The sequence below is a fragment of the Juglans regia genome, chromosome 10, assembly GCF_001411555.2.
Source record: "Juglans regia cultivar Chandler chromosome 10, Walnut 2.0, whole genome shotgun sequence".
Lineage (NCBI taxonomy): Eukaryota > Viridiplantae > Streptophyta > Magnoliopsida > Fagales > Juglandaceae > Juglans > Juglans regia.
Genome location: NC_049910.1, coordinates 31,172,488 through 31,188,164, shown reverse-complemented (window position 1 = coordinate 31,188,164; position 15,677 = coordinate 31,172,488). Strand labels below are relative to the sequence as shown.

At 38.2% G+C, this 15,677-nt stretch overlaps 1 protein-coding gene across 1 annotated transcript; it reads left to right on the top strand.

Moving 5' to 3' along the window:
* The first annotated feature begins 14,012 nt into the window (after positions 1–14,012).
* Positions 14,013–15,677, top strand: LOC108990991 (anthocyanidin 3-O-glucosyltransferase 7-like). Its single transcript, XM_035694424.1, has one exon. The coding sequence runs from the start codon at positions 14,070–14,072 to the stop codon at positions 15,513–15,515; it is 1,446 nt and encodes a 481-aa protein (XP_035550317.1). The 5' UTR covers positions 14,013–14,069; the 3' UTR covers positions 15,516–15,677.

Genomic DNA, 15,677 nt, shown 5'->3' with positions numbered 1-15,677 from the left:
TGCCATCATGATTTTCTCATCTTGGTCGTTAGCTGTTATCCTTTCCCTATTGAATTGCACCAAATACGCTTTCAAACTTTCGTCTTCCCTTTGTTTCATGGTCAGTAGGTAGGCTGTATACCTCTTTCGCCTGCGGCTTGTCATAAATTGAGTTAGGAATTGTCGACCTAATTCCTCAAAACTGTCAATGGAACTCAACTGCAGCGCTCCAAACCATCCTCGGGCCATTCCCTTCAAGGTCAAAGGGAAAGCCCTACATGAGCTTTATAGGTCTCCAGATGTTCCACGGGGTCATTGGACCCGTCATACATGTCTTGTGACGCCCCGTACCCGGAAGGGTCGGAGAATTACTACCTGTCACTTACAAACCTGTCTCTCCAAGCACCTAAAACTCCAAAGACTTCATAAATAATACAATCTCATATTTCCAAATAACCATAATACAAACTCCATAACTCATCATTACAAAATAACATAAACCAAAGGGGTCCACAATTTTTCAAACATCTCAACAAAATAAAATGATACATCTTTAAATCTCAATAGGTCCAAACAACTCAAAGTACTTCAAATACTCAAGTTATACCCTTCTACTAACAATGGGACTCGACCTTCTATCTATGTCTAGTCAAGCTCCAATTTCTAATCCAGACCCCCAATTGGAAAATCAATGTCATATGAAAATATATGAAGATAAGGAGGTGAGTTATCCACAACTCAGTAAGTAGATAACATATACTAGTATGTAAACATTAGCAATTTTTAGAAAGTTTGGTATGCAGAAATAAAACATTTCATTTTCATATGCACATCTCAAAACGTGTTATCAGAAAAATTAGAGCGACTATTAAATCTTTTTATACTCATAAACCATTTTCATATTCAAAAACCACTTTGGCATAACATAACTGAACATCTTCATCTTATCATATCATATTATATCATATACCATGTTTAACCCTCATGGTAGGGTTGTGCTATCCCCGGTGGCCAAACCAGACAGTGTCATATGGTGAACTTCTCATTTTTCAATCTCGGAGCCCCGAGTGTGCACACAGGAAAGAACACGTAAAAAGACTACTTTGTTTCCAAAGTGGGTGCACTCATATCATATCATATTATGTTGGTACCAACCATATCACGTGAACCAGTATCATCATATCAGAACCATATTCAGAATCAGATTCAGAACAGATAAGTATGCCAAAGTTTTATCATATCCATATCATATCAAAACACGTGTGAAACATATTCATATCATTTCTATTTGATAAAAAAAAACAGATCCAAATCATTTCATATCACATGCATAAAAATCTCAATGATATCATATTCACTCTTTTGCATATTTTTGAAACATGTCAAATATTGCTCGTCTACACTATTCATATCAAAAAAATTTATTTTCTCTTTCATACATATCTCATGAGTGAATGCAAAACATATACTGAGATTGTTTTTCACATTTTCTTTTTAAAACAACATGCACATTTTTTTTTTACAAACCAACCTTAGCTCATTTCTTTTTATGCAAATCTAGCATAGGAACCCCGCTTACCTGGACTCTTAGCTTTTCGAAAATTTCCTCAACAATGTCGAACCAGATTAATCGTCACCTATAAGGTAATCACGTAAATTTCCAATCAATCTTGTATTTCGATATTCAAGCCTAAACTTCTAAAATAATCTATTTTTAATTCCTCAAAATTTGAAATTCACATTATTCCTAAAATACCAACATCACTTTCTAAACTCAGTAATATCCAACTTACTAACTCCAATTAAAACATTAAATTCTAACTTATTTACGATTGAAGTCTTACTGTAATTTATAAAACCAAATAACATAACTATATTGAAATCTTCATAAATAGAAAATCATACTTTTGTTTAAATCAAAAATATTCTTTTAAAATGATTCAAAATGGGATTCGTACTTACCGATCACTTCAAGAATTCATCAGTATTTCCGTAAAAATATTCCGCTAAAAAAAATATCAGTCTCTTACAAAAACTAACTTAACAATATATATACACACGCCTACATTCAAATAAATAAATAAAAACATACTCTGTCACCCACGTAATAAACTCATGATTTCAAACCCAAAGTACATAATATAAACTCTTTAAACTAAATACCCAAAACAAATAAATCTGGAGCCATACTTTAAGGGGTAAAAAGGTAAAAATCGAAACACCCTCTTCATCCTACTGGGTTCACCGATACATATATATATATATATATATATATATATATATATACCATCTGTTTTCTATTTAAACCACTAACAACAACTAACAAAAATAAACACACAGAGGCTCAATGGGAGTGGCGACAAAAACTCACCCATGAAGGATCGACGCAGTGGCACCGTGGAAGTGCGACGGAAGCTGGGCTGAGGTGGTGGTGATGTCTTCGATGGCGTCGCACAGAGAGAGAGAGAGAGAGAGAGAGAGAGACGGTGAGTGAATGAGAGAGAGACCGAAAGGAAAGGACCATCAACCTGAAGTGGCGTGAGCTTACCGTGGGAAAACTGAGGCAGCGTGCGGCTGACCGGGGTGATGGGAAGTCCTCGTCGGTAGTTTCTGTGGAGGCACAGCGCGGTGAAGCTCTCTGTAACGCCCCAAACCCGGGTGGCTTGGAGAATTATTACTAAAACTCAAAGAGATTAAAACTAAGAACACCAGAAGTCCTTCTTCTACCAACATCTCCTCAGCTTAAACACAAACAGCAATCTAATCCAGGTCCTCATTTGGACTCTCCACATCATCTGAAAAATATTATAATGATAGGGGGTGAGTTATCAACAACTCAGTAAGCAGAAATCATATGCTAGCGTGCAAACATGAGCATTTACAAAGTAGAACATGCAGAACAAAATATTTTCCAGAGTTAACATGCAGAACATAACATATTTTCAAAAGTAACAGAGCGATGGTTTTAAGACAAGTAAAACCCTTAGTGCTTTGGCATAACATAAACTGAGTATCATCATCAGATCAAAACAGAGCATCAAACAGAGCAGAGACCATGTTTCACCCCCGTGGTAGGGTTGTGCTAACCCCGGTGGCCAAACCAGGCAGAGACAGAGGTGAAATCTTTCCTTTATTCTTCTCGGAGCCCCGAGTGTGCACACAGGAAAGACCACAATAAAACCACTTTGTTTCCAAAGTGGGTGCACTCAGAGACAGAGAAGTTGGTACCAACCCAAACAGAGCAGAGCATAACAGAGCAGAGCAGAGCAAAGCAGAGACAGAGTCAGATACCAAAACCAGTACACCATGCCAAAGGTTTTCAGATATTATATCAAAAATTTACAGAGTACCAAAACAGAATCAGAACAGTTTACACACGCTGAACACAAAAGTCAGAACAAATAAATGCACAACTTTTCATATTCCCAATATCGCTCTTTTTCCAGATTTCAGAAACCACATGACAAAATTTAGCTCATGTCTACACAATGCATGTCAGAATATAATTTTCCTTTTTCACACGGATTTCATGAATAATGCAGATAAGTGACCGAGGTTGATCTTTGTTTTCATAAGTTCCCAACACAACACAAATTATGCAAGTTTTCATAAAATCAACCTCAGTCTTATTAGCTTGTATAAAACCCAGCATAGGAACCCCGCTTACCTGACTCCTGCAGCGCATTATCTATGACTTGAATACAGTCTCTATCCATCTCGTTACCTATTCATAAAAATAATATAAACTAAATATTAAAGTCCAACAACACAAAATTGATCTTAGATAACTCAAGACCCAAACTCTAGATAATAATTCAGCAAGTTTAATCAAACTCCAACAGCCAAATAACAATCCAGACAGCCCTCACTTCGACCCAAAATATTCTATACCAATCTCAGTATTGTCCAATACAAGCATCAAGACCAATGCCAATTCAAATTCCAATAACTCACACTTATTCCAACAGTTCGCAGTCCCAAACAATTACTAACAATTTAACCAACACTAAACAAAGCACACTTCTTCCCATTCACAACTCCATAACAGAAAATATAAACTAATACCTCCAAAAATTAAACTGCACTCGACAAAGAAAATTAATTCCCCTCTAAATATTCTCTCAACCATCAATCCAATTGACCCCCCCTTACTCCTCAGACTCAGTCCGGCACAACCAAAAACTTCACAGTAAATATGAATTAGCGCAGAAATACATTTAAATCTCAAAAGTTCTTTGGAAAAAAAAATACTTACAATGCTATAATATAATTTTTGAAAGATCACGGAGGTGCTAGAAGCGGCAACGCAGCAACAAAACAGTGCCAAATGCACTGTGGCCGTGGGTCTCAAAAACCCACTTTTGAACGGGTGCAAACGAAGACCCGAGATTGATAGGGTAGGGCTAAGAGATGGCGGTGAGGCTAGTGGTGGTGGTGGTTGGCCGTGGGTGGCGGCGAAAAAGGCGGTTGAAGTGCAAAAACACCCAAAACGGAAATGTTGATGGTGGGGCTTCACCGGTGACAGATCGGAGGTGGGGTTGGGTCCATTGGGTTGCTAGGAGGTCGAGGATGATGTGGTGAGAAGATGGTGGCCGGAGGTGGCGCGACGGCGGCGCAGCGGTGCAAGGAATGCCGCGGCTTCGTGTGGTGCGTGGAGGCTAACAGTGGCGCGGCTGGGGCTGGAAATCGGAGGGGGAGGTCGCCGGTGGGTGGGGGTGCTGGGAAGCCGGGCGGTGACGACCACTGCCGGCGCACGGCGGCGCTAGGGGCGAAGGAAGAATCAGACGGAGAGAGGGAGGGGGTTTGCGGCGCGCGGGAACCAGCCAGGAGAAGGAAAAAAAAAAAAGAAAAAGGAAGAAAAAGAAAAGAGGAAAGAGAAAAATGTAGAGAAAGAAATGATATCCAATCTTCACATTTTGGGTCACAAAAATGATCCAACGGAAATGATTTTAAAACAGCAAGTGAAATAAAATAATTCAAACGCAGTGATTAAAATAAAAAAATAAATAATTAAACCCAACAACAAGTTAATTTAATTCGAGAAGAAATTTAAACACATAATAATAATTAATTTAAAGAAAGCACTTCAAAAATAATTTTTTTTTTTTTAAAAACAAGAGAATAAATTTTAAATTAATAACAAATAATCTTTCAATTAAAAAAAAATACACTAAAATACGGGGTGTTAAATTTCTTTTTTGAAGATTTGAGAAGATTTGAGATTGATTTCATTTAGACAGAGGTGAAATCTTTCCTTTATTCTTCTCGGAGCCCCGAGTGTGCACACAGGAAAGACCACAATAAAACCACTTTGTTTCCAAAGTGGGTGCACTCAGAGACAGAGAAGTTGGTACCAACCCAAACAGAGCAGAGCATAACAGAGCAGAGCAGAGCAAAGCAGAGACAGAGTCAGATACGAAAACCAGTACACCATGCCAAAGGTTTTCAGATGTTATATCAAAATAATACAGAGTATCAAAACATAATCAGACAGTTTACACACACTGAACACGAAAGCCAGAATATCTTTTCAAATAAATGCAAAACTTTTCATATTCTCAATATCGCTCATTTTTCAGATGATGTGGAGAGTCCAAATGAGGACCTGGATTAGATTGCTGTTTGTGTTTAAGCTGAGGAGATGTTGGTAGAAGAAGGACTTCTGGTGTTCTTAGTTTTAATCTCTTTGAGTTTTAGTAATATCTTGGGTTTCAGTGAGATTTATGAAATTATTGGTTGGGTTGTTATGACTACCGGGAGGTTATAGACCCCTTTGATTTATTATTATTGTATTAAAGATTGTGTGGAGTTTGTAATGAGATCATTGAGAAGATTTGAGATTGATTTCATTTATGAAGTTTTTGGAGATTATTCTTCGAATGTGTTGGGAGACATAATTATGAGTGACAAGTAGTAATTCTCCAAGCCACCCGGGTTTGGGGCGTTACACTCTCGGTGGGGGGTGATTACAGCGGCTGAAGGTTGCTCTGTTTTGGACAGTTAAAATAGGGGATTTTTGGGGTTTGTAATGGAGGCTACGGAGGTGTTGAGAGGTGGCTTCGTGTGGCTGAGGTTCCGCATGGACTGGGTCCGGGGGAGTAGCGACTTGTTGGCTGGGTTGGTGCTCTGTTTTTTGATGGTGCAACAAAGGTGGTGTTTACACAGAGAGGGTGGTGGTGCACATCTTGAGTGCTGGACTTTGAGAGGCGAAGGTACTGGCACGAACTGTGTTTGGTGGAGTTACAGCAAGTGGATTGGCTTTAGGTGCGGCGGTTTACTGGATGCAAACCGAGCCCTTCGGTTGGTGTTTTATGGAGAAGGTGGTGGCTGGTTGTGGTCTGTACTGAGGTTCACGATGGGGGTGGAGACTCAGATAAGTTTAGATGGCTGAAAGTGTGAAGAGAGGGCAGCGGCACTGAATCTAAGTTGAGGATGCTTAACACATTTATATAAGATATTTATGGTAAAGAGAAAAAAACCTAGAGGAAAGATGGATGAACGGCATGCATGAAAATGGAAGGTAGGTGTGAACACTGCACGACGTTAAAATCTGGAGTTGTCTCATGGGCTTGGGCTTGACAGTGGGCTGGGTCTTACATGTCTCACAGGAACTTTGAATTTTGGCAGGAGTGACACTACCATGATCTCTACATTATACGGCAAATTGGTGCTGGTCAGCAATTGGTCGACCGAGGAAGATGCCTCTATTTTCTTGGCCATTTTTTTGTATTTATCCACCAGGCTACGCAGGCCATGATGTATTTTACTTGTCTCCTCCTTTTCATGGGGATGTTTTCCTGCTCTCTGTGCTTCCGTCTCGACCCTGTCAGCTTGGCTAGGCGTTGTATCCTCCCTCGACGGTCTATTCCTTGCCTTGAAGTTTTCCCTTCGAAGCAATTCGACTTCAATAGTGAGCTTTTTCACAATTGCCTCCATCTCTGCAAGTCTTCCTTCCATGTTTTAGGATGATGCCTCTTGATCCTTGGTCGTTTGGGATGGGGTGGTAAAGGACATGTGAAAAACACGCTGGTTGTAGAATAAGGATTCCACAGACGGTGCCAACTATTATGGATGTGTTTCACAGCTCTATACACGCAATCACCTACAACCAAAGAGAGATAGGGCTTGTGGAGTTCGTGGGAATGACTCTAATGCCTAAGTCAGTAAAATAATAGAGATTACTTAGGGAGCAGAATATGGCTCTCGTGGTCATACCTAAGTGGTATAAATAGAATTCATAGTGTCTTCTGTTTGATGTGGTAACCGTCTAACTCATAATTTGAAATTCAAGTTACGGGAGTTTCACTTGCTTTTGATAAACTGATAACCACTCTCCCGAGATTCTTGGGTAGTTATCACTGTATCCTTTTAGGTCTCGTTTAGATGTTGAGATGAGTTGAGTTCTTTATGAATAGTAGTGAGTTGATATGTTGGAGTGAATTTTGTGGGGCTAACCTAAGATGAGTTTAGATGTGTTTGGATGTTAAGATGAATTTAGATATTTTTTTTTGGAAAGTTGAAAAAGGTTGTGGGTTCTGCATGTAAAGAGGTGTTGAGTTGAAAAAATTTATAGGTCCCACGTGTAAAGAAGTTTTGAGTTGAGATTAGTTTAGTAATTTGAGATTTGAGTGTTTAGATGTTAGACTCAATTTAAAATTAGACTGAACTGAATTGATTTCAATTCATTCTAAGTTCCAAACAGGATCTTAGTGAGCCAACTCCTCGACTCAGGACTTATTGAGTTAAGCTTGGGCTTAAGCCCATGATATGGTCCAGCGGCCCCGAAAGGGGAAATGATTAAACTCCTTCCAGGAATAATTCTCACCATCTCCAAACATCGGTAGTTTCTCTCTCTCTTCACACACCCTCCCTCTCTCTCTCTCTCTCTCTCTTCCCCCCCCCCACCCACCTGCGAGTGTGGACTTTTGAGGTTCCATGGGTGAGAGGACATACTTGGGCCCACGTATACCAGTTAGCTTATGCCACGTCAACAACTAAAAAAAAGACATTTTTTACTGGCCTTATTTGTATTGAGATAGCATCTTATCTAATCTCATCTAATTTAATTATTATAACTTTTTTAAATTTCCACGTAAAATATAATAAATAAATTTAATTTTTTAAATGTTAAAATAAAAATAATATAAAAATAATATTTATTCAACTTTTAACTTTAATCTATACATCTTCGTCTACAAACCTCCTCTCAAAATCCAAAAACGAAGCCCTCCCACCCAAAATTCCTCCATTCTCTCCCGCTCACCAAGTCCTAAATTTCCTTCCTCAAATCACGTCGCCTCCTTTCTCTTGATAATTCTACAAGCACTACTCAAATAGCCTTCTACAAGCACCGGACGGCGGACGCCGTTTGAAGTTCTTCCGCTATCTCGGTAAACTCTCTCTCTCTCTCTCTCTCTCTCTCTCTCTCTCTCTATGATCTTTGTTTGTGAATCTTGTTGGTGGGTTGGCTGGGAAACAAACTTGAGAGTTCCAAGACTTCTTTGTGTAGGTGTAAGCAAAATACCCAGTAAAATAAGGTCAATTTAAGCTTTCCTGAAATCATTCGGATTCCCGGCGTCATATATCCATATATTTGTTGTGATAACTATGATGTGAAAACTCTTAATACAGACTTACAATTCAAATATTCATCTCAAGCGAGATGAATCAGTGGATGTTTTTCTTATTCTCTACTCACAAAATGACAATGATAACTTTACCAAAGTATTGACACCTTGATATATCGTTAAAGCAAGTGATTGCATCTGCAGTTACAGTAAAGAAACCTACTTGCCTTCTAATAAAATATTACCATGAGGTGCTTAGCAATCAATGCCCCCATATAAGCCTCTGTTATTTCTTTCTTTGGCGATCTAGGTGAGGAACTTGAAGCTTAAATTGCTATCCATATTATATAACAAATTTATAGAGAATCAAGGCACCAACCCGTTTTGGCTCCCATTTTTAAAATTTTTGAGGCAATTTGAGGAGAGCAACCCTATTGTTATCTAACTCAGCATTGAAGTTGCATAGAATGGTTACAAATGCTCTAAAGGTAAACCACACGAAACTATGTGGGTTCAGCCATATGAGCCACTCTCCATTTCAATTTCTAATTGCAATTTTTGCTCTTGTGCTTCAAAAGTTAGTTGATGTTCATTAAGTTGACCAAGATTCAGGGCATAAAGGTACAAGTGCAAAGCAACAACAAATTTGTAGGAAACTAGTATATATGTGAACATTATAAAGATTGTTTATGTATCCAAGTAAATTATTAGTGAGTTGTCACTATGAGTCGATTTATACAGTTTTAAAATGATAAAGATCTATTTTGTTTGAACCCTTTGGATGAACCTCTAGTTCATAGTTAAATTTTCTTAAACTTTTGCTTAATTCGAAGTTCACTGGGATATCTGTTAAAGTTCTTCACCATGCCTCAAAGCATTCGATATTTTTACCACCAGTATGATTTGCTGTCTCCGTTGTCTATCGAGATGTTTTCTCCACTTGTTTAGAAGCGATATTTTTTTATGGTTGAGCCCCTATAAGGACCTGGAGGGATTTCATGAAACAATAAGATGGGGAAAGGGAAAGAAAGCAGACCTCCTAAGCCTTCTAAACCAGCTTCTTGCATTCAGGTATCCTCGTCTTCCTGCTTCCCACTTAATAATTTTTATTCTTTTTATTCATTTCATTTTTTGTTTTTAAACATTCTTATCTGTGTTCACTGGAAATACCAACGATATCTTGTCCCCATTGGTCAAGCTGGTTAAGCTCTATGCAGGTTTGTGATGGCAATGCTTATTTTTTCGATTGTGGATATTCATGTTAGAAGCGTATTGATGAGCTCTCATGTAGGCGTATTATGGAGCTATGCCGCCTTCATTTTTTCCACCATTCGTTGCTTCTCCAACTCCCCATCCCTATCTATGGGGAAGCCAGTTGAATATATTCCTATTGTAGGTTATGTAGCACGATACATTTTCTACATGGTAAAGTCTTTTATTATCTTTCTTGTTGGCAAATTTGCAGCATCCGTTGATCCCACCACATGGGACATCAACTTCATACTCTACTTTATATAATCATGGAAGTTCAAGCAATGCCAAACAAATTGCTAATACAAAAGCTGCTTCCTCCCCTTTTTCCCCTTCTCATTTTCTTATCAGTGCTAAAAGTGGTACTGAGGGTACATCAGATGCAAGGAATGAAAATAATGACCAACAAGTACACCATATCTATGTTAATACTTTTTGCAGTATTACTTGACCATGTTGGATGTTTTATAAAATTGATGCCAAACACTGTAGGATTTTACTGGAAGTAGAGAGGATGATTTCCAGGAGATGGTTGCAGATGGTATATTTTTCATCCTCAACCTAATTGTTCCTCCATATGTTACTTTGACTATCGATAATTTTGTACTCATTACAACTTTTGCAGGAGCCAATGCTCAGAGTACCACTATTGGTGGCACTACTGAAGCTTCAGTTTACTGGAAGCCCATCTCTATTCCTAAAACTAATTGCCCTCTTCCCACATTGGTCCCTCCAATTGGTTAGTTAGGTTTTGCAGACTTCATTTACTTAACATTAGCTTAATGACTTTTGTTAAACTATGCTTTATTCTTTTTTATATAGACGAAAATGAAATTGTATGTGATTTAGAGTTGGACGAGAAAGGCGACAATGACATGGAGGAACATGAAAATGTTGAAGAGCCCAAGTAAGGTATGAAGTTTAGTTCCGACAAGAACTTTGCGTATATTACAAGCAATATGCCAAGAAGGTTTTGGACTGATACATTAAAGATCTAAAAAGAAACCAGGTGGGAAAGTTAAATACCTCACCCTTTCATGTGCTCGTTTTGGCAAGGCAAGACCTAGCACAAGTAATGTTTCAAAGCCATGTCCAACAACAAAAACAAAGTGTAAGGCTAAGATTAATGCAATGTTTGTTTTTGGCTACTAGCTTGTAACTACTGTTGAGCTTGCCCACAATCATGCATTGAACCCGGGCAAATCAATTCTTTTTAGATGCTATAGGAAGCTAGATCCTATCATGAAAAGAAAGATTGAACTTAAAGATAGAGCTGAAAGACATATGACCAAGAGCTTTAACCCGCTTGTTGAAGGAGAGGGGGTTGAGAATCTTTCATCTATAGTGAAAGATCACCCCAATTTTATTGATGAGGAAAGATAACTTCAGCTTGGCAAAAGAGGTGCTACAACACTTTGTGAGTATTTCCAGAGAATGCGAGAAAAGAGTAATGCCTTTTATTCTGTAGTGAATTTTAATGATGATGATAGGTTGAGAAATGTGTTTTGGGCTGATCCGCGAAGTAGGGCAGCATATAAAAGTTTTGGGGATGTCGTTACATTTGACACAACATATTTGACTAATAGAGACAAAATACCATTTGTTCTTTTCATGGGTGTGAATCATCATGGTCAATCAATATTTTTTTGAGCAGGCTTAATATCAAGTGAGGATGCAGACACATTCATATGGTTATTTCAAACATTTTTGAAAATGAATGGTCAAACACTGAGTGCAATTGTGACAAATCAAGATAAGGCTATAAAAAGTGCAATTGCAATAGTTTTTCCAAGAACCCGACATAGATTTTGTCTATGGCACTTTATGAGAAAACTCCCTGAAAAGCTTGGATCGCATGCACAATACACTTGTGGCTTAAAAAGTGTCATACATAACTGTCTATATGATTCACAAACTTGTGATGAATTTGAGAAGAGTTGGCAAACACTACTTGATACTTGTAATCTTCATGACAATGCATGGTTACGTGGGTTATATAGTGAACGGACTTATTGGGTACCGTCATATTTGAAGGATGTATTTTGGGCTGGAATGAGTATTACACGAAGGAGTGAAAGTGTGAATACATATTTTGATGGTTTTCTGCACTTGAAGACCACATTGAATGATTTTTTTGGCCAATTTGATAGAGTTTTGAGAAAAATAATTGATAATGAGGGTATAGCTGATTTCAATTCTTTTGATAGCATGATTCCATGTATATCTCATTCTCTTATTGAGAAAACATTTCAAGAGACGTACACCATTGCAAAGTTCAAAGAAGTCCAACAAGAGTTTGTGGGATTGATATCTTGCAATTGTTCTCCTATCAAAATTGAAGGTGTAGTTTAAACCTATCAAGTGTCAGATATGTTACATGTTGATGACAGCATTAAACAAGTAACGTTTTGGGTTTACTTCAATGAAGAAGAATGTGAAAGGAAATGCATTTGTGGATTGTTTGGAATTAGGGAAATTTTATGTAGACATGCTCTTGCTGTGTTCTCCATGAGACGCATTAGATCATTGCCATCAAAATATATTCTTGATCGATGGAGGAAAGACTTGTATCGAAGATATACTTTTATCAATATTTATGATGATCTGAGAGTAAAAAGATACAACGCTCTGGTGGAAAAAATTAGTGAATTAGCAATGATTGCAGCATCAAATGAGGATTGTTACATAGCTTTGATGCACCTGTTAGAAATGTCAAAGGAGAAATATTGTGGCTTAAGATAACTGGTACTTGGCATGGCTATATAATTGGAAGTGAAGATGGGTAATTACTCAGGTATTCAAATTGCCAAGTGAAGTTTCCTTTTCCTCCCTGTTTTTATAACGGAGATATGCATGTTTATATAGCTGAATTATGAATTTGTTTGTGACAGGATATGGGTTCTGCCTCTTTGACTAAGCGATTGAGGTTGCTGGTGATATTGTCTGTAACTTGTTTTAAAGCATTTAGCCCAAGAGGACAATCTACTGTATCCATTTTGGATAAGTCGTGTATTTAACTGGTGATATTTAGTGCCATGTACCCGGTTTAAGCTTTCTGTTTCTATTCTGGAGTTATAGAAAGATTTTTGTTCTGTAGTAAGCTTTCTGTTTTTGTAGAAAACTTTTTGTACTTGAATTATGATCCTTGTTTTTAAATAGCGAGCTTGTTCACGTTGTGTTCTATTCGTATTGCTTACTTTCCAATTCTTTTGTTGGTTTTTGAAGTTGGATGGGTTGAGGAAATTTCATAAAAGAGTACATCTAATGTGTTTATGTGTGTGTTTTGTAATGTGATGCAGGCTCTTGATGACATTGGATTGGATAGAAAAGGGATTGTCTTCCGTTACTGTCGATGAGAGAGTATTGTCATTGTCTAAGCTAGATGACAATGCGAATATAGAATTTATTATCTTCAATAAATAAATTTAATTGATTTTTTTATATTGTAGTTTTTTAAATAGTTTTTTGTTATTTTTGAAAATAGTTTCGATTTCTTAAAGTATGTTTCGATTTCTTCTCAAACAAAATTTAAATATAAATATTTTTAAATTAATCATTACAGTTTTCCAAACTTTCAAACAAAAAATAAGATGATATAATGAGATTCATAGATGAGAATTTTGGGATGAAATCTATTTTCAAGAAAAATTTTATACATAAGCCTCACATACTTGCACACAATTTAAAAATATGTAACTTTATTCTTTTACACTCATAATTCATGAAATATGAAATATGAAACATGAAGATAAAATAGTAAAATCATATATTTTTTAAATGGTGTGCAGAGTGTGAGACTTCTGTATAGCACAACTCCTATTTTCAAACAAGCCTCTAGTTTAAAACTATCAATCAGTACTCAATAATATTAGGAAAATGTTAGTTGAACCGATAAAATTGATCTATTAAATTTTTAATTATTGATTTTTGTATTTAATGATTAAGAAAATGAATATTAGTGAATTGATATTTAAAAAATAATAATAAAACTGTGTAAAAAATAATTAAAGAAAAAAGAGAAAAAAAAAAAGCATTTATACTTATAGGTCCACTTCGTCTTTATCAAGTTCCATAATATTAATTGCCAAGAATGTTAGTTGGCGGGAGTGCTTACCTAACTATGGCTACCAGTCAGACTTAGGTTTAAAGCTACCATTCAGTACTAAGTAATATTAATTGCCGACAGTTAAGAAGAGTTTGGAATGTATTATGCTATTAATACCAATTACACTAATATTATCTGGTATCAAGAAGCAAATCAAGCCAAGAAAAATGAGTCAAAGCTCAGGAAAAAATCAGCATGTTGCAGTTTTGGCATTTCCATTTGGCTGCCATCCCTGGCTTTTACTCAACCTAGCTTCCAAATTAGCATCGGCCGCCCCTGACGTGCGGTTCTCCTTCCTCAATACTGCCAAATCCAATCAAAAGCTCTCTGCCACCTCAGGAGCTCACCTCCCACACAACCTTAAATTCTACGATGTTGCGGATGGCGTGCCGGAGGGACATGTCCTCACTCCCGGGAATCCCCTCGAGGAACTGGAGCTGTTCCTTGAGGCTACACCTGAGAGCTTCCGCAAAGGCATGGATATGGCAGTGGCTGAGACTGGGCAGCAAAAGATCACCTGCATCTTGAGCGATGCTTTCTTGGTCTTTGGCTGCGATTTGGCTGCGGACATGCATGTAAAGTGGGTCCCTTTATACGTTCCCGCACCCCACGAACTCTCTGCCCACATTTACAGTGCTCTCATCCATGAGACTTATGCTAAAGCTTGCGGTGGCGGTGAAGCTCATGGTAATGGCGGTGCAGTGGGGGATCTAGACACTATTGAAAAAACACTGGATGCCATTCCAGGACTCTCCGTAATGCGCTTCGGGGACTTACCCCCAGAAATACTTCAAGAAATACTTCAAGGTAATCAGTCAAATTGTTCTCCAATTTTCGCACGCACACTGCGCAGAATTAGGGAAGTCCTGCCACGAGCAAATGCTGTTGTGATGAACTCTTTCCAAGAACTAAACTCAACCATACTTACCGATGATCTCAAGTCCAAGCTCCAAGACATTCTGTACGTGGGATTTCTCACATTAATAGTCCCAACTCCACCCCTACCACCATCGCATTCAGACGCCACAGGCTGCCTCCCATGGTTGGACGAGCAAAAGCCAACATCGGTAGCATATATAAGCTTTGGAACACTGGCGGCGGTGCCACCCCACGAGTTTGCAGCTTTAGCAGAGGCGCTGGAAGCGAGTTGCGTTCCTTTTCTTTGGTCTCTTAGGGAAAACTTCAAAGCATTTCTGCCGAATGGGTTCCTCGAGAGGACAAGGAAACAAGGAAAAATAGTTCCCTGGGCACCCCAGGCTTATGTCTTGTCACATAAAGCAGTAGGCGTGTACATTACACACTGTGGATACAACTCTGTGTTTGAGAGCATTGTCGGAGAGGTTCCAATGATCTGCCGGCCGGTCTTAGGGGACAATAAGATGAACGGACGGATGGTAGAGGACGTGTGGGAGATAGGGCTTAGGGTTGAGGGAGGGGTGTTTACAAAGAAGGGAATGGTCAAGAGCTTGGAGCTCGTTCTGGGACATGATCAACATGGAAGGAGGATGAGGGAGAAGATCAGAGATCTTAAAGAGCTTATAGTGAAAGCTGCCGGACCTGATGGTATTGCTTCCAAAGATTTCAAAACTTTGCTTGAGTTAATCTCTCAATAAATTATCCGTACCTGCAGATAGAATCTGCAGAAAGATCACGATCTCCAAATAACTCCAAATTTATGTAAATGATTAATAATGTATTTTTCATTTTTTTTTCTTTTAATCCCTGTACGTACGTTTGGGGCATTCGTTTGATTAGGATCGTGCTACGCTGAGGGC